At 37.1% G+C, this 24,744-nt stretch overlaps 3 protein-coding genes and 2 long non-coding RNA genes across 5 annotated transcripts; 2 read left to right on the forward strand and 3 right to left on the reverse strand.

Moving 5' to 3' along the window:
• Window positions 1-1,492: 1,492 nt before the first annotated feature.
• On the forward strand, window positions 1,493-3,878 carry LOC137748399 (uncharacterized). The gene is made up of 5 exons (XM_068488546.2): window positions 1,493-1,628; window positions 2,626-2,731; window positions 2,899-3,017; window positions 3,130-3,251; window positions 3,390-3,878. Exons 2-5 carry the CDS (start codon window positions 2,626-2,628, stop codon window positions 3,691-3,693), a joined length of 651 nt encoding a protein of 216 aa, XP_068344647.1. The 5' UTR covers window positions 1,493-1,628; the 3' UTR covers window positions 3,694-3,878.
• Window positions 3,879-4,152: 274 nt separating this feature from the next.
• On the reverse strand, window positions 4,153-8,028 carry LOC137748398 (Plant calmodulin-binding protein-like protein). Its single transcript, XM_068488545.2, has 2 exons — window positions 4,583-8,028; window positions 4,153-4,467 (listed from the first exon to the last, which is right to left on the reverse strand). Exon 1 carries the CDS (start codon window positions 7,384-7,386, stop codon window positions 4,597-4,599), a length of 2,790 nt encoding a protein of 929 aa, XP_068344646.1. The 5' UTR covers window positions 7,387-8,028; the 3' UTR covers window positions 4,153-4,467; window positions 4,583-4,596.
• A 2,536-nt stretch (window positions 8,029-10,564) lies between these two features.
• Window positions 10,565-13,357, reverse strand: LOC137748734 (pentatricopeptide repeat-containing protein At2g20710, mitochondrial). Its single transcript, XM_068488913.2, has 2 exons — window positions 13,004-13,357; window positions 10,565-11,960 (listed from the first exon to the last, which is right to left on the reverse strand). The coding sequence occupies exons 1-2, from the start codon at window positions 13,292-13,294 to the stop codon at window positions 10,722-10,724; spliced, it is 1,530 nt and encodes a 509-aa protein (XP_068345014.1). The 5' UTR covers window positions 13,295-13,357; the 3' UTR covers window positions 10,565-10,721.
• A 3,887-nt stretch (window positions 13,358-17,244) lies between these two features.
• On the forward strand, window positions 17,245-19,513 carry LOC148698342 (uncharacterized). Its single transcript, XR_015966990.1, has 4 exons — window positions 17,245-17,748; window positions 17,897-17,988; window positions 18,277-18,347; window positions 19,229-19,513. It is a non-coding gene; the product is annotated as an uncharacterized LOC148698342 (long non-coding RNA).
• A 4,014-nt stretch (window positions 19,514-23,527) lies between these two features.
• LOC148698343 (uncharacterized) lies at window positions 23,528-24,455 on the reverse strand. Its single transcript, XR_015953743.1, has 2 exons — window positions 24,166-24,455; window positions 23,528-24,002 (listed from the first exon to the last, which is right to left on the reverse strand). It is a non-coding gene; the product is annotated as an uncharacterized LOC148698343 (long non-coding RNA).
• Between the last annotated feature and the right edge of the window lie 289 nt (window positions 24,456-24,744).

Below are 24,744 nucleotides of genomic sequence, written 5' to 3' on the forward strand. Positions count from 1 at the left end.
AACAAAAAAGAAAACAAAGCCCACAGAGTAATGCATACTTTATTGTTATCATGCCTATGTTTCTTTATTTCAATTTACAGTGGACAATTATGCATTGGGTGCAAAGAGAGATTCTCTCCTGGTTTTACCAACCTGTTACGAGTCTGCTTTGCGATTGGTTGCAATATAATTCCTCAAAACGATCGACTTTTTGTCGTTGGTAAGTATGGAAATTGCTCCAAGTGATCGACTTTCTTGTTCTGGCATCCAACGCTTGATTGAGAAAGCATGGTAGATAGGGGCTTTGCAAGTTTAGGCAAAGAAGAGAAAGCATGGTTAGAATGTTAGGGTAACACAAGGACCTGGTTTCTCTGCCCTCCTACTTTCCATACACTCCCATCCCCTCCTATTTGTGCGATTACGGTTAAGCTACGTCAACATTTTATATTACTATTTCTTTTTGTCTTATTATCTCTACAAAACAAAAAAAAACAAAAACAAAAAAAATCAATGTAAAATGTTGACGTGGCTTAACCATGACCACACAAAATAGGAGGGGATGAGAGTGCATGGGAAGTGGGAGGGCAGAGAAGTCGGGTCCATTTATTTTTCACTCGGCTTCTTGGTGCATCTCCAGTGGCTTCCAATACAAGACTTTTTTTCAATAAACAATAAAGTTAGAGGATTAAATTGTAAATGTAACGGTTGGAAAATTGGTGCTCGCACTAGAATGCAAAGAAGAAAAAGGAAAAATGAGTAATGCTATTCATACCATGTTTTTGTACCATATTTTCATACCACCTTAGGTGGCATTTGATGTGGATAGCCACATCATTTGTATTGATCAGATTTTTAAATTTAGTTCATTATTTAGTAAACTAATAATTGAGAAAAACTAGTTAATTAAATAATGATTGTGGTATACGAGGAGTCTTCTCCTTTCTTTCCTTGGGATTTGCAAATTTTTCAGACGATGTGACTATCCAGATCAGATACCACCTAAAATGGTATAGAATTGTAGTACAAAAATATGTACAACCCAAGTTGGTCCACCAACACAAAAATCCCCCCGTGGTTTGGCGATCTTAGATTTGACTTTGCAGAATTGTGTTACAGACCCGGCTTCTCTGCCCTCCCACTTCCCATATACTCTCATCCCCTCCTATTTTGTGCGGTCACGGTTAAACCACGTCAACATTTTATATTAATTTTCTTTTATAAAGATAATAAGACAAAAAAAATATTAATATAAAATATTGACGTGATTTAACCATGACTGTACACATATGAAGAAATGAGAGTGTATGAAAAGTGGAAAAACAAAGAAGCGGGATCCAAAATAAATAGCACGTCATAAGCCCGTAAAGGGCCCAACTACCATTACACAAATCTTCTCCAGCTCCTCAGAGAGTGGAGAAATATTTCGGGGTTCCGGGAACTCCACGTAAGTTGGTGTTCCAGCCAGTGGTTATTTGACATCTGGATTTTTCTTTTTATCTTATTCGAGCACACTCTTAAAGGCTGAAACGGTGCATCCATGTCATCTTCTTCCACAAGCCGAAGGGGCATGGTCCAAAACCAGTCGGCGTTAACAAAGTGTTGAAACCTCTGCAGCTTCTCCTTCTCTCCATTTTTTTATTTTTCTCCAGGTCAGTTTCACTCTCTTTCACCCATCTCCTTCGTTTTCCCTGTCTCTCTCTCTGTAACTTTATGGTGGTGTGATTTATTTTGATATAATCTTGACGATTGTTTAGAACTGTTTGAATTGTTTTACGATTAATCTTAATTTTGATCGTTAATTGAGATGTTTAGAGTTGAATTTCTCAAGTGTTTTGTATGCATTGAGTTCAATTACTACAACCTTTTGGAAATTGAAAGTTTTATCTCAATGGAATCATTTGAATGGAATGTTGGATTTTATGTTTCTTTTTCTGCTTGGCATGCGATTGCGGATTGATCAAATGGAATTTGATGAAGTTGTATTCAAGTATGGCAACGAGAGTGCACCGTGTGTCACTCCAACAGAGTGGTATTTTTTCCTTTGTGGTTGTGTGTATGGCATTTGTCCCTTTGGAGTGATGGATATTAATTATACGTCTTTAGTCATGGAGATTGAGGACCAGTATGTTCTATGTGATATTATTATAGTATCTGTGATGGGGAAATGCATTTGGAGGGAAGGGGAGGTTCGGTTGTAGTCGAGGATATGAACATGGTTACTTGCATTGTTTTAGGTTATGTAAATTTTGGAATCAAAGGAAAACTAAAACGACGGGACACTACTAAAAGTATTAATAGATGCCATTTTCCCGTAACATAATCCACGACCAAGTCATGTCCTAGGTTTCAGGGCCGGACATAATATGTATCAGGTTGAAGCTGTAGTGTTCTTGAGCTTTTGGTGAATATACTATGCTCTTATTAGCTTTGTGCTTGAGGCTATGTAATTTGCATTGGTTTTTTCCGGTGGTCATGGTCTTTACGTCTTCTGGATTTTATGTTCTAGGATTGTATCATTTAAACACATTCCTCTTCTAATTTTCTTGTACATTTTCCTGTTAAAGTTAGTGTTTAGAAGCTCGATGTTACATCAGTCTTTGCTCTTATGGTAATTTTGATTTTGGTGTTTGCTTTATGCTGTACCAGATGGAGGGAAGTTTTGCACATGAGCTCTACTCAGAAAGTTTAAGCCTAGAAAAAATACAATTGGATCCTACACCCAGTGTGAACAGTATAGAAAGTGATCTACACGGTATTTTAATTGTTTAAAGCACCATTTTTTCCGTATAACAGTGATCCACATATAATATTTGTTAATTTCATCTTATAGTCAGCCGTAGATAAGTAAATGCGTTAGTGTATAACTGCTGTGGTTTTGATGTTCTCTGTGGTAAGTAATTTTTTAATGTTTTCTTGCAGACCATGATACGGTTGAGCCGTGTGATGAAGATGCATCTTGGTGTGCTTCTGACGATGAATTGCATGAACAATCTGCTTTGGGCAGGGAATGGCAGAGGAGACATAACCAATACCATACGGTTGTTTGACAGTTCAGACATACTTTCGTCATTACGTGGGTTTAGTTAGTTGTTTTACGTGCATGATTCAGGTAGTTCTCTAATATGTGCTTAATTTGTTGATAATATGTAGACTGGTTACCGTGATGGTGTAATAGCGGGAAAAGAAGCTTCTTCACAAGAGGGATTTAATATTGGCTTTAAGAAATCGGTCCTTGTTGGGTACAACTGGGGTCTTGTCAGAGGTGTTACTAGGTAATATAAAGAAGCAAATGTTATTTTGTTGTAGTAATGTCTCACTTGCATAAATCTTTGTACTGTTTGGAATTTCTATATATCTTACTTTAGTTTTGTTTTCTTCTCTATCCATTCTGGCGTATCTTCCATCCATAGTGCGCTGGCTTGCCTTCCAGATGGTTTAAAGGAGAAGTTGATTGAAACAGAAGAACAAATAAATGGATTTCAAAGATTGTTTGAATCTGTGCATTCTATTTCAACGAAAGATGCCCTCGGGTATTTGTACGATGATATGATTGCGAAAAAAGATAGAGAACATAGTGAAATCTCTGATACTACTAATTCTCTTGAAGTTGGTTCGCCAGAGAAAATATCACATGTTAGTGGCCTAGGCAATCACTTTGCACAACTCCAGTCACTTCTTGTCAAGTGTCCTGCAGTCAACGTACATCTACCATAGACGAGATTGTTGTTGTAATTTTGTGAGTAATTATTTGACATTTGTGAATTGAGTTCTGAGAATTATTTGCTAGAGTCCCATGTTATAGGAATTATACATTTTGACAAGTGTTTCCAATTGGGTTCATTATGTTTATATATGATATTCTGGGAAATCTTAATTATAATTGTTTTCGTTTTTTACAATGCAATGGTAAGACGTTGTGGATATAAGTATCATGTGAACAACTGTAAGTTATTGTAGCATGCAAGAGCAACTTTTGTTTTCCCTGACACAAGTGATATTGGGAGAGAAGGAATTGAATACAGGAACTCGAGTGTGGAGCTAAATGCTCCTAACCGCTTGAGCTAGAAGCCCCGTATGCATGCACGAGCAGCTTTAAATTAGTTGTACCTTTAGTGTTGCTAGAATGACGTTTTGGATGTGAGTATGGCAGTCAGTTGGCACTTGACATGCATATTAAGCAAACAACCATATATATTGTTTTGGAGGCCAGTGCCTAGTACAACAGCAAAGGAAAGATGGTAGCAACTCACACCATGTAACATTAAACTGTCATTACATATATTATTAATCAAACTACACTATCTATATATCTGCTGAGCTTAGGAGAAACCACTCTCGAATCGTCACTACATGAAGCTGCCTCCTTCCTCTTCAGAAATTCTGACAGTAGCCAAGAAACGGTGAGTTTTGTTCCGCTGGAAATGTATTTCTCCTATGTTCTTGTGTTTTTGCTTCAGTAACTTATTATCGATATTGCAGTCTTTTCACCTGCACAACAATATGTGAATGGGTTCTATTTGTTATATGGTACTAACAATATGAGCTCACGAACAGCTATTGGAATTAACTATCTGAAGGATTGAAATGGTAATTATATATTTACCTCAGTAACTATCATCAGCTACAAGCTTGCATAGGTCTTGCGTGACTGAAGGCTGCTGAGGGATGCTTAAGATGTTTTTCCACTTTGGGCGCTGGCATGACCGCTTCGAAAGCTGCAACAAGCAGTGCAACCTTCTTCTTCCTTGCTGGAGCAAGTTTTGTGACAGCCTGCTGGAGTGCAAAGTCAAGCATCCATTCATCTGCATTTTTCTTTTCATCAATAATCTGATGCCTGAGGTCAACCCTTTCTGCTTCAGGGTCAGGAACCAAAGGTAGGTAATTCGGTTCTCTTGGATTGAACTTCCTTTGCTCCTCCTCATCCATGCTAAGTCTCTTGCATTTGATTCTTTTCCAGTGGTCGTAGGTGTTGGGAAGTTCTTGTTCGAAGTTGCTTGCTGCCTCGGAAAATTTTCTCTTCATCCCAGGGCTAATGCTATTATTGGCCATGTTGAAATTTTTTGTGGCTTCTGGCTCTGAATTGTATTTCACTTCCACAGTATGAGGTTGTCCTGTGTTGCTATTGGAGATACCTGATTTTTTCAGCCTTAAATCACTCTGATCCTCAGATTCATTGGAACTTGAAGTTATAGGCTTCTTGTACTTCCCGTTGGACAGGTTACCATCTTCAGCAATGTCATTAACCTGGAGAGGTTCAGTCTTCTTGTAATTGTCATCATCGTCAACCTTGACCTCATCTTCATCAGCTTCAGATGCATCGTGCACCGAATCAGAAAGCTGAATCTCCGGTGATGGCTTCACATCACCAATTTGCTCTACTGCTTCCATTTTATTTTCAGAAACCACTGTAGGGAGTTTGGGTTCTGAGCCAATGCCACCACTTGGAACGCTTTGATCTGTTTCTGAATTCCCTTTATCAGGGCTCCCGTTGCATCCTTCATTTGCTTCAGCATCATCTGTTTCGCTCATATCCTGAGAGGGAATAGAAATTCGGTCTCCTGTCACTGTACTTGTTTCATCCTCATGAAATGCATTCTTTGGTTGGTTATCTGAAGCTTTGCCTGTCTCCACAATGCTGCAGTTGCTTTCAACATCTCCAAGATGAGAATCGATTTCATGATCCTCTGCTTCAGCAACTCCATTCTGCTCTTGAAGTTCCTTGCCAGTTGTTTGTAGTTCCTCATTTGGCTCCTCCATTGAAGATGAAGATATCTCTACACAGTCCGTCTCTGATAGTTCACTGCCTTCTTCGAATGCATCATCGCTGTAGGAAAGTTGGTCATAACTCATTCTTTCGTGCATGTGTCTAGATTCTAGAATCTCAAAATTCTTTTTTATGCCATCCTGTTCACTGACATCACCATCATTCTGCAGTACTACATAAAAATCCTGAACCAAATTATCGTAGTCACCATTCATTGCATCAGACTTGATCAGAGATTCTTCATGCATATCAGCATCTTGAATTGTTATTGAACACCCCGCATTTGGACCAGATTCATAACCATCAAGCACTGCAGTGGAAAATTGCCCTTCCTCCCACTCCATGTCAGTAGTTTCAGAACTGGAATAATCCATTTCAGTGCTTGAAAGGTCTTCAGAGTTGCTCTCGTTTGAGCAGCTTCCAGTGGAATTTTCCTCTTGATCGGACAGTGATCCGTAGTCTTCATTTGCATCTTCTTTTCGATCTTCAGGAAATTTGCCAAAGTTTTCTGCCTCAGATTCACTCTCAGAATGCAGTGATCTATCCGACAGGTTCTCCACAACTAGGTTGTTGGCAGAATCTACTGTTTCTGTTTCATCACTTGCAGCATTTGGAAACACAGGACCCTCGTAATCATCTTGTTCTCCTACAGAATCAGCTCCGGCTTTCCTTCCAATTGCCTCAGTGTCATCTTCCTTGTTTGTAGCATAGATTTCAACGAAGAAATCCAAATCAGCTTCTTTCACAGCTGTTTTGTCATTCTCATCAAACATCTGCTGGAAATCAATTTCTTTTACTCCATCATTACATCGCTTTGCTCCACGGGGACTTAGAGCTTGCAATTTCATCATCTTCTGGGTCTTCAATGAACGTCTTCTTGCAGACAAGAAACTCTTCAATGGCGGCACAGGTGAATGACGATGTCCATTAAGGGAACAGTACGTATACGGGCAAACCTTCATGACTGAAGTTCCCTCAGCTTCAGTTCCCCCAGGACTAATCATCAGATAATCTGGAAACTTTGTATCCTTCAGTGTTGAAGAACAAGTTTCTCTCTGAACATTAACATCTGCACAAAGAGCAACGCTCGAAGATTTTCTCGCCGGAGCTCTTGCTGGCTTAAAACCAGGGGACCTTATTAAAGTCCTCACAAGCTTCAAACTAGATGTCCTTGCTAAAATTCTTTCAGGTTTACTAGAAGCAGAGCTAAGCTTTGAACTGCCCGAATTTTTTCGGTTCTGGTTCTTACTATCCGAAAATATTGGCGGAGAACTTCGAAGACTAACCTGTGACTGCTCCTTCCTTGCATGAGAACAGCTGGTGGGCTTCATGTAGTTTGGCGAGCCATAAGTTGTTTTGGCCAGGGGCTGCTTCTGAGGGGAAGCCGCAGTGTTTGGAACATTGAGAGCCGGCGGTGGCGGCTTTCCTGGCTGAGATGAGTTCTTCCTCAAAGGTGATGATCTCAAGCTCTCAACATCTGAAAGCTTGATTGATCTAGATTTCTTCATCTTCTTCTTCAAATCAGCTCCTCTGTGTTTCCCATCTTGGAACTGAGAAGAAGTCTTCAGGTTCGAAAACCGCTTCTCGAATTTATCATGATCAGCTTGGATTCCAAGCTTGTTTGGCACCTTTCTTTGGACCATATTGAAAGGAAAACCAGAAGCAAAGACAACATCCAAGTTGGACTATGTCTTCCCCTTGAGGTGGGGAATTCAAAGCTCATAGAGGAAAGCAATTCCCTCTTGTCCCATGCTTTGTTTATGGGTGGAAAGATTGCATCGGATTGGAAAGGAAAGGAAAGGAGAGGAATGGGATTCTTGAAAGCCAAAGAAGCAGAGATTCCTTGGGAGTTCTTAGTTTTGGTTTTCTGCTTGTTTGGCAGATGATGAATATTTCGAATAAGGCTGAGACAAGTGTCTGACGCTGACATGCACCCACAGGTACCTTTTGGGTCCTATATTTCTGCCTTTTTTATTTTTTATTTTTTTTATGAATTGTTTTCTTTTGTTTTTGCGTGCTAAGTTATTGGCCTTTTTTGAATTGAATTATGAAGCTTATGACATGAGAAGTCTACATATGGCACTCAATTGTTTATTTAGATCACATATTTTGCTTTTCTGACATAAATACCCTCCATTCTTGTAATTTCTTTGGATGGGAAGAACAAGAAGATTCATGATCACCGGCTATTGGATTTGATATCAATAGTTGAGATTAACGCATCAAAATATTTTTATTTATTCTGTACTCTTGATATTAGATTCAATACTAAAGACCATATATTCATTGATCGCCGGTTGGTCAAGAGAACGTTTGTGACACTAGACATGCTATATGCCTACTTTCTCTTTCACGTATTGCATGGGCGTGACGGGTGAGCAACTATGTTTTCAATTAGTTGGATAGATGGTTAGTAGGATCGAATATTTATTGCACCTTTCCGGGGTAGATGAGCCACCTACCAAATGATAAATTTTTCAGTATTCTGGGAACACGGCTCATCTCCAAATGTTATAATACAAATAGTTAGATATTTGAAAAATACTCGTTTAACTTGAAACTAAATAGTAGATTGTATTGACGATTAAGACTTTCTTTTTTAACTCACTGTGTTCCAAGTCCAAACCCTCCCCTCTTCTCCTTATTGTAAGTTAAATTAGTTAAATGTAGAGAATACACCCCACAAAGAAGTAGGAAAAAATGAAACGTGGAGAAGGGTATCATGGTAATTTCACACGGAGCACAATTTTCTTGTATTTTGGTTTTGGTCGGAAACTGTTGACTTGAAATGCAGGAAACGGGTGGTTGGACGGCCGCTTTGCAAAAAGATAAGAGCCACTGTCGGCGGTAGTGGGCCCCATTAGTATGCCTTAAAATGCCCGTTTACAAAACAGACGCTCCTCCTCCGTCTGAACTCCCAACGTTGTGACGTACAGAATGTGGGATGGGCCCACTTGAGTGGGCGGTTAATAATTTATGTTGATTTTTCAGAAGCCCATGAATGTCTCTTTTCTTCTTTTTCTTTTTCTTTTACGATTTTTATCTGCCGAATTGTGAATAAAAGGTCACCTTTGCGAAAGGTGCCGTCAATAGAAAGCAAAGGCCAAAACTACTTTGTGCCCATTTTATTTTTGCAATTTGAAGTAATTAGTTTATAAATATAGGATTTTTGTTTTTTTTGAAAAATTGTTTTAAGAAATCACGAGTACATAATGAATAGAGAAAATTGTAATAATAGCCCTTCAACTCTCTTAATTGGAGTTTGTCGACTAAAAACCTAGTTATTTTCGTCAATCAACTTCCGACAAAATGGTTATGGTTGAGGGATTTTGCTTTAATTGAGTTAAAGTTGAAAGATCATTGTTCCAATTAGATTAAAGTTGATGGACTATTTCTCTAATTAGATTAAAATTGATGTTTAAGAAGCCCATGAATGTGTCTTTTCTTCTTTGATGACTTTATCTGCTCAACTGTGAATAAAAGGTCAATTTTTGTGATGGAACAAGGCTATTGAGTATTTACACCATCGGATTAGGAAAGGTGCCGTGAATAGGAAGCAAAGGGAAAAATTATTATTCATTTCTGCAATCTTAAGTAATTAGTTTATAAAAATAGGATTTTTTTTTTTTTTTTTAAATTGTTTAAGAATCAAGAGTATATAAGGCTATTTCCAACTCAATGGGCTAAAATTTTAGAATTTAACCCTATATTTTCCTCTATTCACTATATGAATGAGGTTAGGCAATTTTTTTCTCCAACGGGAAAGGACCTAGAATTTCCATTGCCAACTTTATAATTTGTTAAACTTTTTTATGTCTCGTTGATTTTATTTTTGCTAATAATTTTGGAATTAGATTTTGTATAATCTATCCTGTTTTATTTTTACAAATATTTTGGTGTATAAAATTCAAATTCCGAACAAACAAAAAAACTTGGTGAGAAAAATGAATTTTTTTTTTTTTTTTATGGATTTGTAAACAAATGGATGTGTATTTATAGAGGTTTGGTGTCGGATCTAATTTAAATTAATTAATATTATTATTTTGACTATTGGATTTAAATTTGAGCCGTTGAATATTTTATATTACCGTTAAAGTAGATTAAATCGAATTTGAGTCCCACCTCCAAAATATCACCCCGACGTTTTGGTCCCACTCCAAAATACACACACACACCCCTTCGCCTCCACACAAAAAAAAAAAAAAAAAAAAAAAAAAAAAAAGATACTTTGAAGGGACTACCGTCTCATTTAACATTTTCACTTTACTCATGCTACGTGTATTCACACAAACTAAAAATTTATTTAGTTTTTGTCGAAAAAAAAAAAATCATACCAACAAAGGATAAAATGTAGCGAGATTTTAATATAAATTAAAATTTTAGTTTTTGAGTGTTAGGGAACAGATTTTGCCCGCCAAGGAACATTATGTTGTTTGAACTCAATTACTTTGTTAGATCGGGATCGATAGTTGTAGAAGTAAATTAAGCAGTTGGCCTTACACTAATACCCTCTCTGTAGTGTCTAACAGCACTTTGTCAGATAAAAAAAAAAAATCTTCATGGGCAGTCAATTTTCAATATGAATTGGGTTTGAGTTGTCTGCTTTTTAATCCTTATCAGCTCATCAAATCTTTTATAAGTAGCTCTACTTTATTTTGTAAACTAAGATATATTAGAGAGGGATTCGAACAAAAACCCTCAACCTCGTAAACGCTCTTACCCATTTGAGCTACAAGTTCCTCGCTGATAGTTCCTACTTTCTAAAACCAATGCAGATGATAAAAATTGGCAGCCGTCTTAAAAGGACAAACAATTCAGGAATGAAGAAAAAGTTCATTCAAATTGCAGCAAACTTAATGTTCAGAAACAAAAGTAATACCTTAAATCGGTAGAGAATCTTTACAACTCCCTGAAGTTGACTTGCATTTGCTACCCACAATTTCGGGAGTTTTTCGAAATAAGTATCTGACAGATTCGGTTAGTTGGAACCTAAATCAGCTTCTTTCAGAACTCCGCTCCGACGATCCCATTCCAGGTCACCTATTTCTACAGTGACTGAATCCTCATTATTAATGTAATCTAACAATTTCTCCTGAATACTTATGGGGAAACTACACTTCTCCCCGAGTAGTCTTATAAATTCTTCAGCTCCTTCCACATCAGCTTTCTGTTTCATATATTCCATACAGGCGGCGACAACATGCCCATCTGGTGTCCACCGTGACCCCTCAACTGAAAGTGCTTTCCTCGTCAACTCAACTGTCTTCCCAATTTGATCATGATCAAGATATCCCCTTGCCAAATAATACCAAGACCTTGCATCCGGTTTCTCTCCCCTTTGTATTACCCTGTTAACAATGGATTCGGCCTTGTCAACTAGAGCCTTGTCAACTAGGCCCTTTCTGCTATAAGCACCAATCAAGAAATTTGGGATACAAATGTCGAAAGATAAATTGCTGGATTCCCATTCGTCATAGATCTTCTCGGCACTTTCAATATCGCCAATCTTCAACACAGAGATCATTATACTTATATAACCCCTATTGTATATTTTCATGTGCTTCTTGTATAGTTCCCAGAGTCTCATAACCCTATCTTTCTGCCCTAGTGCTGCATATTGTGTCATAAGGTACTCATATGCTCGCCTCTTTCTTTTAGAACTTGACAATAGTTTCTCAGACCTCTCTAGCATTGCCAAAGCCTTTTCCACATTTCCTGCTTTCTTATAAGAAATTGCTGCGTTGGAATAACTATCCCAATCCATACGAACCTTGGGATCTGATTCCCACTCTGCCATAACCTTGTCAATTCCCTCAAGATCAGACGCAGCTGCATATGCAGAGATCTGGATACAATATGTGAACTTGTCATGAACAATGCCCTTCTCTTTCATTTCACTCATTAGAACATTGAATTTGTCACTGTTTCCAGTCTGATAATACAAATTGAGCAAATTGTTGTAGGACAACGATGTCATAGCAAACCCCAATTCCCTCATCTTCTGCATAATGTCCTCGGCCTTTTCCACAAGTTTTGCATGAGCATAGCTGTTCAGGAGAGCACAGTAAACCTCGAGAACTTTCAAATTTTTTGGAATGTTGTTAAAGTAATCCTCAGCTTGTTCTATTCCATGAACTTTTGCAATCAAATCGAGCCGGATGGCAACATCAGCAATTGTAAGCTCAAGGTACCTTTTGTCAGACAACCACATTGATATCTGAGAATAAATAAACGAGATCAAATTTCCGAAGATGGGTTGATACTTGCTAACTCACTAGACTAGACACTTATTTTGAATATTGAAGCATTGTTATCAGAATTGGGATCTAAACTAATATTAAGAAGATGGGTTGATGCTAACTGACAAGGCTAGACAATCTTTCTCCAGATATCCAAATATCAAGTAGATGCAACAGATGAAAGATTTGCTACTTGGGTGACTTATTTGACTATTAAAGCATCGTTATCAGAATTGGCATCTAAACTAATGTTAAAGCACTCCCATTTATTCAGTTCAGAAGCTATGACTTCAATACAGACGTGCACACACACAGAATTTTTTTACATTGCAGTTAACTGCATTTTCTTTAAAGGCAGACATGCCGTCGATATTATTGAAATTGTCAATACTGCAAACTTAAAATTGTCGGTATGTTGTTGATATTTAATTGCACTGTAGAAAGACGGAATATCGGAGCCCCTTCTTAAGGAGATGCAACTTCACTGTTGAAGAGAGATATGACAGTGCCCTCGTATTGACTGTTACATAACTATGTATTGTCCATATAGCAGCCCTATATTGTGGGGGCAAAAACACGAAACTATGAACAGTCATACACGGTCATGACACGTTCATTACGAGGGCACTATCCTATTCCGCTCCATGGAGCGGGATCCTCTTATAAAGCTTCTCCTACATATATCTACACACACACACACACACACACATACACATAAATATAATATAAACACACAGAAATGAAGCAATGCAGCTCTACACACACACACACACATATACACATAAATATAATATAAACAGACAAAAATGAAGCAATGAAGCTCTATATGCATTCAAATGCTGATAGGAACACAATTAAGCTACTCAATTAGCATAATTTCAAGCCATTGACATTTCAATTTCACTGATTTCAACATAATCTCAGTATATTGGGGAGAAAAAAAAAAACAAAATTACGGAATAAGAAGCCCTAAATTAATTTCATTTCCACATTTTCCAGAGAACCAAACAGAACATAGTACCTCGAGAGCATGCTTGTATTGCTTGTACTGCCTGAGCTCCTTGATGATGGTGACGAATGCATCTTTGGGTGCGGTTCGGCCTTCTTCGATCCACTGGTCGAGAATCGGGGAAATGGGGGCTGTATGATCTCCGGCGCGGGAAATCCGACGGTAGAGCTCGTTGAGTGTGCCTGTCGAGGGCTCTCTGTGAGGGCGATACGTCGTCGTCGAGTAGAGCGAAACGCCCGGTGCGTTTCGGAAACCGAAACGAGATGAGAAATTGAACAGCGAGATCAACCGAGAATGCTTCATTCGGAGAGGGGGAGACAGAGAAGGGTTTAACCTGGGGCTTAAGCGACTGAAATATGATGATTCGCCGTAGCTTGAAACGACGCGTTTCGACTTAAACAATGACGAGGTATTTTCCCGTATAAGTTGCTGAAATTGATATAATTCTTTAATTTTATTGACACTTGTTAACGTGGTATTTTCATTAGGATTTTATAAAAATTCTATTGCATTATGTTTCGATGAGGAACGTAAACTTGAAATTTGGATAAAGTTTAATTTATAAATTAACATACATCAAGTTCATTTTTTGGAATCATAAACATAAAAATCTAGAATTTTCAAGTGGAAAAAAAATGGAATTCGAAACCTTCCATTCACAAGTTTAAATTCTATGTTAATTTATAAATTAACATGCAAATGCAACAAGTCCTTTTTTTTTTATTCATAAACATAAAAATCTAGAATTTTCGAGTGGACAAAAATTGGAATTTGAAACCTTCCATTCACAAGTTTAAAGTCTATGAAAATAATTATCATTTCTAAATTGACATGCAACAAATCATTATTTTTTATTCATAAACATAGAAATCTAGAATTTTTTAGTGAAAAAAAAAAATTGGAATTTGAAACCTTTCATTCACAAGTTTAAATTCTATGCAAATAATTATTATTTCTAAATTGACATGCAACAAGTCCTTTCTTTGGATTCATAAATATAGAAATCTAGAATTTTCAAGTGGAAAAAAAAAAATTAGAATTAGAATCCTTTCTTTCACAAATTTAAATTCTATGTAAATATTTATCATTTCTAAATTTAAATGAGAGTTTAAACTAACAAATACCAAAAAACTCAACCATGAATGGTACCACCGCCTCCACCATCCTCATCACCATCACGGCTGATGCAACCATCACATACCGTTGTCACCTCCGCCGCTGTCGTTGTCACCATCCATTGTCATTGCCTCCACTACCACCATTGTTGTCACCGTCACCGTCATTGCCGCCACCACCCACCAACATCAATGTTGTCTCTACCATCACTATTAGAACATTTCCTAAATACGATCTCTCATTTATAGATTAATAACTCTATTATGTTAATCAAACAATAAAATTCACAAATTATAAAAATTAAATCTCAATGTTTAATTTTCTTTTCATTATTTTGAAATTTTTTTAGTAATGGCGTGTTTACGCATCCGGAATGGAGGTAAAGGAAAGGGAATCGATTTCTTCCATGGGTGATTTCGGCGTTTACCAAATTTTGGGAATGCAAATATTAGTGGGCTCCACCCAAAATCAGGAATCAAACTCCTGATATTCCCGGAATTGAATTACCGACTTGGATGAGGTATTTGAATTTCGGATGAAAGCCAACATTCGGAATCAGAATTTTCGATCGAAACTACCCTTTCAGATTCAATCCATTCCATCTGCCTTCCGCGAGTCAACCACCCAAAGCACACCCATGCCCACCCTTGAACCAACACATACCATCGCAACACCTCCCAGACTGCCAAAGTGCCAATACCCATCACCAACCCACCATAAAAATTCTACCCAACAGACCCAGATCCAAACCCGAATGGAGAGAGAGAGAGAGATGTGCAGAGGGAGGTTGACGTGTCGAGAGCAGCAAGAGTTGGTGTTTGAGGATAATCGGAGAAACAAATTGAGGAGGATGCAGAGGGAGAGTTTAGAGGGTTCTAGTGGAACCGTGGAGGTTCCATAAATTTTTGTTGAGTTTTAACTCTTTAAAACACATATACTAGTGTGTAATTGTTTAAAAAAATTAAAATTTGTCTATTATAAATTAAGGATATTTTAGTAATCAACCTAATTTTTATTCCGATTGAAGTGAATTAGTAAACAACTTATATGGACTCAACATCATTTATAGGCGCTTTTTTTGTAATTCCACAAAATTCATAGCATTAAACAATAACTTAATTAATAACCGAAATCAAGTGGGAAAAAAAAAATACTGATTATGTAAGTTCTAATTCAGATGCTGTTGTTTCATTTTTGCTTCTGGGGGTATTTAGGGTTTAATTAGTATAAGAATTCATATGGAGGAATCAAAATGTTTGTAAGATTTTGGATTTTGTGATTTGTAACATGATCCCTGATATAGATAACTTGTATAAACTGATGCAGGCAGTGAATGATTTGCTTAGGGAAGGAGGGACCGAGAATTCAAGGGAGGATCTGAATGTGGTTGATGGAGCAGTGGCCGGGCGGCCGTCGTTTCCACTGTCAGAAGAAGCGGTTTCGGACGAAGTTTATGGTGGAGCAGAAGGAGAGGATGATGGAGTGTGCGGAGAGGGTGGGGTGGAGGATTCAGAAGCTGGATGAGAAGGAAGTGAACGAGGTATTGAGGGAGGGTTGGAGTGAAGAAGCAGGAGCTTAGGGAGGAGGAGGAGGAGGAGATCCTTGACGAGTACAAACACAAGGGATCTCTTTCTGGTAAATCATGGATTCGATTCGACGTAAATCCTCGTGATCTGAAAGAAAAATTAGGGTTTGCATTTGAGTCTCTTCCTTTCGAGGAACTGAAGGGTGCTTCGACCACGCACCATCTGTTCTAAACATCTGAGAACAAGGACAGTCAAAAGATAAAAGAAACCATACTGCTGTGTACAAGGTACGGCATCAACACCACTAACAGTGTTATTTATAGTGCTTGTGTCTAGGTTAGACTGAAATTACCCAGCTGTGCACAAAGCCAAAATATATGCCACATGGCATCCTCTGGTTCGCCATCTCCACGTCTCAAAGGCAAAATGATTGGCTGTGAGGTCATCCTTATCCTAGATGACTCGGAAAATGATAGATATATAGACGACAGTGTACGTAATGAGGATTTAAGCTGACGGTATAGTAGTACTGCCATAGGAAAAGAGTTAATACTGGGAAGTTGAGAATTTTGTAAACCTAAAATAGAAAATGAAAAATGTTTATAGTCAGGTAAAATGGTACAGTGATCACGATTTGGTCTGAAAACATGGTTTCTTTAACATTTTTTTCGGTAATATAGTTGATGACAATGGTACAATGAAATACAATTGTATCTTTATTGAGAAAGTATAATAGCATTGTGAGTTGTCTATGTTTTTACAGTCTCGCTTTATGTGAATTTGTATCCAGTCTCCCTATATGCGATAGGTGAGTTTGGTCATTTGTGTTGTTGAAATAGTACTTTCAGTTGAAAATGCAAGTACCAAAACAGATGAACAAACAAATTATGAAACTATTAAATATTTTTAACTGGAAACAAACAAACAAGAATGCTGAGACCGCTATAAATTGAGTGCTACATTATGACTAACTTAATTCTTAAACTAATAGTTGGCATAGACCTAAAAAACCCTAATGCATAAAATATATATTATAAAAAAAAAATAAAAAAAAACCTAACACAAAATCAAATATCTAATTAATTTCAAAAATAAACTAATAGATTCCAACACTTTCCAAATCGAAGTACTGCAGGTACGTTATTTGAGTTTGTTGGATCCAACGTTGAACTGTGGTTTTGAATCACGAGGTGATTTGGAGCCCCGATGTACTTTATAGTGTCTATATAAAAAGCATGGCGTTTTTCATATTCCACGATTAATTGTTTTGAGAGCTTTTACATGATCTCCCATTATTTTCACATTTCACGTTATTTCAGCATTTGTGATTATTGTGACGATTCGATCTTAATTTTTTATGTAATTTCTTCCCGAGTGTGTAAATTGGCATTTATGCCCTTATTGGCAAAGTGACGTGGACGTGATTATGCAGCTTTAAATTATTTTCCTCACTATCGTGATTAAATTTTACTTCTTGTTATGATCGCGTGAGCACAAATTAAACCCAAATCGGATTTGTAACGAAAAAGTTACGTTATGTTAAAGTAAGTTAGCAACGGGTAGAGTTGTACATGCGTGCGTTAATTATTTAGTATTGGAAACTACTATTTCAGATAGGGTACGTTAGATTTCGTCTAATTACGATTGTACAAACCCTATCTGTTTTCTTCTTTAAAATTGGACCCATGCCCTCAAATCCCTCACCACCAATCAATTTCACTCCTCAATTCTCTCACCCAACCAGACAACTTCCCTCACTTTTCCACCAATCAGAAAAGCTGTCATTCTCTCTCTCACCCGTACCTTCCTCTTCTCTGCAACTATAAGGACCTTCATCAAACACTCACAGATTGAACTTAAAAATACCACCATCGTGATCCTCTCATCCTCACGAACCCAACTGTACAAACCGATCTTGAAGTGGTTGAGTTTTAACTCGCCAACTCGGAAGCTCCGACTCAGATGAGTTTGCTCCAACGTGATCCCGGCTGAGTTACAACATTTTGAAGGTTGTGGAAGCATCCACACAACTCCCTATAGTCCCTGGGCTAAGTTTGGAGTGGAGACAACATCAAGAAGCACGGTTTCAAGGAGTCGAGTTTTAAGCCGAGACTTGTGAGGCTTTTTCAGGCCATTTTTCGTCCATTTTAAGGCTTTTGAAAGATATAGACTTGTTCTACTCCTCAAGAGCTTCATTTCCATATAAATTTCGTTGAAAATGGTTGAGAAATAAGCGAGTTATGACAGTTTGAAAATTTTCCAGTTTCCGGCGAAACCAGATGGCGGACAACGAGGCTCACCGGAGAAGACGGGGAATATTCCGTCAAAGTTGACAGAATATTCTAACGGCGTCAGGTAACGTCGTTACTATTTAACAAAATATTTCGTCAATTTAGTCGGAATATTCCTAATGTCTGTTAGACTTCTATCAGTCATTGCCTTGCACATGGAAGCATGTGTGGCCGTGGGCTAGCCGGCGCGTCCGGCCACCGGCCGGCAAGTGCTTGACATGTACGGGTCCGTGACATCAAGTAGAGTGTTTTCGTATATTTAAACCTTCTGTTTAAGCAAACTATGGGGAGTTTTTCCTAGCTTTTAGTGAAGGTGATAATTAACTAATTATTATTAGTTGTATACATATAGGGGAGACTTACCCTGAGGACGTATGAGGACAAGCGAGGCTAGGGGGCTACGATCCATCGACATATCAATGAGTAGGCATTTTGTTTTCGTGGATAGATACATACATACATATATATATATATATATATATATATATAAACTTTATAGTTTCCACAATTGCTTTTAAATTGATTTATGCATATTATGCCATGATTTATTAAATTAAAAAAAATGTTGTTATGTGGTTGAGATTTATATATTGTCATGGCATATTCATATACATTTTACCTGTTCATCAATGTTGTAATGTTTTAAAATGCTAAAATAATCCTACGGGATGTGCAGGTAAGTTCAGGTAAGTTTATATATTGATTAGAATTATTGCATCATTATGGCATGCTTATATTCATGTAGTCTGCTCATCATTGCTGCACCCAGATGTTAGTACTCATCCCGGGCCAGGGCCAGTCCTTCACGTGTATGTCCACCTCCGCACTGCACGCTCGCCTTGGATCTAAGTAGGTGCTAGTCTTGTCATACAGGTCGCATTAGACGACTCTGACTTTTTAGGTGACCGCGATTATTGTCAGTCTTCACATGATCGTAGCACTACAGCGTATATTATTACACTCAGTCCTGTCATACAGGTCGCACTAGGCAACTCCAACTCATGTGCTAACATAGATTGATGAGCATCAGGGCCAATTGTACAAGTCGCATTAGGCAACTCCGACTTGTGTGCTAGTATAAATTAATTGAACACCTGATTTTATTTATGTTAATGTTGAGATATTGTGGTGTGGCATACTACTTGTTACTGTTGATTTACATTTGATTTCATACCTATACGTAGTATGATTTTCCAGAAACTATACATGTTTTACAGCGAGGGGTTAGTATGTTCGGAAATTAACTGTGTTTTATAAACCTTTATTTTTGTGCCCACTAACCCTTCTGTTTTTTGCCCCTCCAGGTCCTAGATAGCTGACCTACCCTATGGTGTGTGAGGATTAGCGTCGATTCTGACATATTCCTGTTTAAATGTAGGGGCCTTTTCCCTGTTGTGTATTAAGTACTCAATTAGTTTCGTCTGCACTGTAGTTTATGGGTTTTACTGACTACTGCGCACTCACTTTATTAGTTTAAATAAGTTCTAGCTTCGGTTTTAATTTATTCATATTTTTACATCATTCACACTTTTGTTACGTCACCTTCGAGTGACGGCCAGCATGCCTCGACTCCGGTTGAGGTGTGTCAATTATTATTTTGTATTTTCAAATTTTTGTGGTCATATTTTTCATTTATGATTATTATGCTTTGCCTATTTATCGAGGCCCATGTATGCACTGCTATCCTCCTATTTTGTATGCTCTATTCTATTTAATAAATATCGTACTTTTTTGACACACCCCGACTGAAATCAAGGCGTGCTGGCTGTCACCCTCACGTGATGGCCAACACACCTTGATTTCGGTTGGGAGCAGAACTTCTCAATGAGTCACCTATCTTGGGAATACTCTCGCGTGAACTCACTTAACTTCGGAGTTCCCAAAAACAAACCGTGAGGGCGTGATCGAGGCCCAAAGCTGACAATATCGTGCTACAGTGGAGTCGAGCCCGGGATGTGACATTTTTTCTCAGAAAAAATCATGTGAACTATTTTTTTCTTTAATTGTTCAAGTTAGACGAAAAAAAAAAAAAGAAAGGTGTATAGAAATAAAATGATGTGCAAGATCATTTTCTTGAAGAATATGTAATTTTCATTAAGTGACTTGTTTTATTTGTAGCCGTCTTGACAATATATATATTTTTGGGTAAATTACATTTTCATACCTCAGGTTTGGGGCTTATTTCAATTCCTTACAACATCTTCAAAACATTTCACTTTCATACCTTAAGTACTATTTTATTTCAAAATAATACCTCCGTTACATTTTCCATCCATTGATCTGTTAAATGCTGACATGGCTACCACATATATGCCATGTGGCTGCCAAATGTCTGCCACGTGGCAAAAATAATAATTTTTCCTCAACCCAAAAAATAAAAAAACTTAGAAAACTAGATCCACCCCACCCCACTTCGGCGCCGAAACCCCCCCATACGTAAACCTTCAACTGAAAAAAAAAAAAAATAGAAAACCCAAATCCTGCACACCCTTCTCCCCAGATCTCGTCAAACCTCTCCCCCCCCCCCCCGGCGCAATGTCGGAGCCTCATCATCTTCCACCTCCTCCTCCGCACCCATCCTCCACCTCCTCCTCTGCACCCATCCTCCACCTCCTCCGCGCACCCATCTTTCTATCTTGCCCCTTCCAACCTGAGCCCAACCTGCAACCCAGAAAGAAGAAAAAGAAAAAAAAAATCCAGCGCACCCACCCTCTGCACCCACCCTCGCACGCACCCTCTTCCCTCATCTACACACCTTACTCCTTAAATCCACACTCATTGGGGAAGACGGGATCTGGGTTGTATGGAAATGGAGAGTTTTTTTCTTTTCTTTTCTTTTCTGGGTTTTTTTTTTTTTTTTTTTTTTTTCTGGGTTGCAGGTAGTGGGTGCGGAGGAGGAAGTGGAGGGTGGGTGCACGGTGCGTTTGGGGAAGACGGGAGGGGGAGGAAGATGAAAGATGGGTTTTTTTTCCCCCCTATCCTCTTCTTCTTCTGGGTTGCAGGTTGGGTTGGGGGGTAGGGAGGGATGGGGGTTGCGGGTCTAGCTTTTGTTTTTGGGTTTTTTTTTTTTTTTTTTTTTTTTTTTTTTTTTTTTTTAGAAGATTCAGGTTTTTTTTTTTTTTTTAAATTATTTTTTTTGCCATGTGACAGACATTTGGCAACCACGTGGCATATATGTGGCAACCACGTCAGCACTTAACGGATTAATGGATAGAAAATGTAACGGAGATATTATTTTGAAATAAAATAGTACTTAAGGTATGAAAGTGAAATGTTTTGAAGATGTTGTAAGGAATTGAAATAGACTCTAAACCTGAGGTATGAAAATGTAATTTACCCTATTTTTTTTTATCATGTAGTCTCTCCTATCCTTTTTAGTAAATTAAATATGAATAACTGTTAATGAGGAGGGATAGTACTATGATGAAATCACACATTCTTGTGACCCTCCTCAACCAAATTACTAAGCAGATGAAAGTGATAACGGTATAAGATTAGGTTATTTAAATCTGACTCATCCGTATTATGTTGCCTTAAATTCAATCATTTTTATAATCTAATGACTTAAAACAGGACAAGTCAAACTTAATAGTTAACTCCGGTCTAATGACATTAAGTTTATAAATTTAAAAATAATCAAAACAGAAAATCAGAAACTTATCAGCCAAAAAAGTCTGGCATCGAGGCGTTCATAAGTTTTGGACTTTTTGTTTATTGTTTGGTTTTTAGTTTATTAAAATTTATTCACACTTGAGGATGTTAACTTGGAGTTAATATTAAATCAAATTTATTCAGACTTGATGTGTCATGTTTTGAGTTGTAAGATATCCTAAAATCAATTTTTTTTTTTTTTTTATGGGTCGTCTAGCTAAAAAAAAAAAAAAAAAACAAAAGTTTAAGTTTAAATTCTATATTTGTATACTTAAAATTTGTTAGGCATGAACTCAATAAGCTTCACGATTGCAAACTGCAAAAATTACAATGAATCATCAAATATCCCATATATTTAGATGAAAACACAAGAAGAAGATAGAAAACTTAAAAAAAAAAAAAAAAAAAAAAAAAAAAAACAAAGTAGAAGTAAAGGCAATCTTAATAAAATTTGATTGAAACTAATATAAAGTCAATTGAATCTTGAACAAAATGACATCACAATTTCCATGATAATTTTTATATTTTTAGTTGTGCTAAATACTCACTGGGCTAGTTTCATTAAAAATAATTCTTCTTGCACTTCTTTTTGTCTATTATACAATACACTAAAATATATATACATATTGCCACGAACCCTCCCTGGGCTATAGCCCACCATAGCCATTGGTATGGCTACGCAAGTGATTATTATAAAGGTTGAGATGCAACAAAATGCATGTCATAAATGCACAAAAGGTAAATGTAGTGACTAATATATAACAAGTAAAAAGTATTTAAGCTTCCAATGTGAGATTTATTCTGAATAGTTCCTTAGTATTGTAGAACGAAAACTAGAAATCACAGAATCTCCCCCTCTCCAAAATTCTAATTTAGGATGTAACAAATTCAAAAAAAAAAGAAAAAAAAAAAGAAAGTAAATTTAAACATTTTTTGGATATGAAATTACACCAAATGCCATTAATTTTAATACAACCATATTCGTCCAGCTACAACTAATTTCCTATAATATCTAGGAAATTAATTTTGTGAAATTCATATTTAATCTTTTCCTGCCGTAAACGGCATGTCAAGAAAGAAAAAAAATTAATAGATAAGTTTCAATTAAAGGCGACTTTATTTTTGTTTTGATACAGTAATAAAAATAATCCCTTCAACACAATTAAATGTCATGAATCAAAACTCAAATGTATCATAAACGTATCAATTTTGTAGTATGTTTAAAACTCAAATGTACCATAAACATACAATAAATGTATGCTACTAAAATCCAAATGCATTCATGTTATGCAAAACTAAACGTACCATACATATAACCAAATAGCTATACAGGCAAAAGTACCTCAAGGCATGTCCATAAAATTACAAAACTATAAAAATAAACGAAAAAATGAAAGTATAATTTTGTGAATTTATCAATTGAAAACTTACTAATAGTATATTTTTGGACAAAACTTAGTGGAATTCCTTATATATAGGGAGGACGAGATCCACAAAATTCATAGCATTAAAAGAAAAAATTAATTAATAACCAAAATCTAATGAGAAAAAAAAAATACTAACATGTAATATGATTGGCGATAAATAACTACTGACCCGAAAACAAGTCAAAGTACTTAAAACAAAAAATATATAAAATCAAAAGCAGGAAAGCTACAAATGAGAGAAAATGGAGAGGTTAAGTCTAATTATCTAAAGTCCATATTAATAGAGCCTTCATTATCAACCAAATCCCATAAAATTATCATTCTTACCCTTCAGTTAAAATTGAATATAAATAAAAAATATGAACAATAATGTAATTTCACACAATCAAAATTTTGCTGTTTTTTAAAACCTCATCAACATTTGATTTTAACAATCTCTAATTAAAAATAAAAAATAAAGTTCCCTCCCTTCTCTCCTCATTCCCACGTACATTCACACATATTTTGTGCGTGCACATATGCTGGTTCCAAATAAAAAACTGATATGTTATTACATAATTGAAAAGTTACAACCATTTGGTAAATCATTGATTCGATAATTTCAAACTATTCATAATTAAAAGGGTATTACACATTATGAACTTTTACAAATCTTACTTAATTAACTTTTTGTCACTACCCTTAATCTTGATCAGCTCCTTCCCCTTCCTCTCCTCCTTCTCCCTCCACATTCGCAAATCTCAGTTCTTGTTGTGCATCCAAACCCTAGCTAAGCTCCTGCTTCTTAATTCCAAACCTCCACCCAAATCACTCCACTTTTTTCTCAGCCAGCTTCTGAATCCTCCACCCTCATCCTCTCTTTCTGCTCCACCGTAAACTTCCTCCGATACGGCTTCTTCGACGGCGGAAATGGTAGCAGCCCCACCACTCCTCCTTCAAACACATGCAGATCCTCGCTTGAACTCGAGGTCCCTCCTCCCCTCAGCAAACCATTCACTGCCTGCATCAGTTTATATAAGTTATCTATATCAGGGATCATGTTACAAATCACATAGCCAAAAATCTGACATATTTTGATTCCTCCATAAGAATTCTTATACTAGTTAATACCCTAATACTCCCAAAAGCAAAATGGAAACAACAGCATCTGAATTAGAACTTACATGATCAAACTTTGGAATCACGGTCTCCTTGATGCACGCAGAATGAATAGTTGCAATATCATTCTCGACGAGTACAAACACAAGGGATCTCTTTCTGGTAAATCATGGATTCGATTCAACGTCATGCGTCGTGATCTGAAAGGGAAATTAGGGTTTGCATTTGACTCTCTTCTTTTCGAGGAACTGAATGGTTCTTGGAATACCCACCATCTGTTCTAAACATTTGAGAACAAGGATGATCAAAAGACAAAAAGAAACCCTACTGCTCTATACGATGTACGGCGCACTCTGAGCCTTGACGGCAGCAATATCAGTGTTATTTATAGTGCTTGTGTCTAGGTTAGACTGAAATTACCCAGCCGTGCACAGAGCCAACAACTCTATGCCACATGGCACCCTCTGGTTTGTCATCTCCACGTCTCTAAGGCAAAATGATTGGCTATGAGGTCATCCTTATCCTTGCTGACTTGGAAATGATAGACATTTAGACGACAGTGTATCGTAAATGGGGATTTGTACAGGGAAGTTAAGAATTTTGTAAACCTAAAGTAGAGAGTGAAAATTGTTTATTCTCACATA

Source organism: Pyrus communis, chromosome 2 (genome assembly GCF_041283825.1).
Source record: "Pyrus communis isolate YQ-2024b chromosome 2, ASM4128382v1, whole genome shotgun sequence".
NCBI lineage: Eukaryota > Viridiplantae > Streptophyta > Magnoliopsida > Rosales > Rosaceae > Pyrus > Pyrus communis.

What these genes read in the sequence shown, in the direction of transcription:
- LOC137748398 (XM_068488545.2), bottom strand. Translation starts at nt 7,386, where the DNA reads ATGGTCCAAAGAAAGGTGCCAAACAAGCTTGGAATCCAAGCTGATCAT.
- LOC137748399 (XM_068488546.2), top strand. Translation starts at nt 2,626, where the DNA reads ATGGAGGGAAGTTTTGCACATGAGCTCTACTCAGAAAGTTTAAGCCTA. An exon ending in GACATAACCAATACCATACG is followed by an intron (nt 3,018 to 3,129) that starts GTTGTTTGACAG and finishes GATAATATGTAG; the next exon opens with ACTGGTTACCGTGATGGTGT. An exon ending in CTTGTCAGAGGTGTTACTAG is followed by an intron (nt 3,252 to 3,389) that starts GTAATATAAAGA and finishes TTCCATCCATAG; the next exon opens with TGCGCTGGCTTGCCTTCCAG.
- LOC137748734 (XM_068488913.2), bottom strand. Translation starts at nt 13,294, where the DNA reads ATGAAGCATTCTCGGTTGATCTCGCTGTTCAATTTCTCATCTCGTTTC. An exon ending in AATACAAGCATGCTCTCGAG is followed by an intron (nt 11,961 to 13,003) that starts GTACTATGTTCT and finishes ATTTATTCTCAG; the next exon opens with ATATCAATGTGGTTGTCTGA.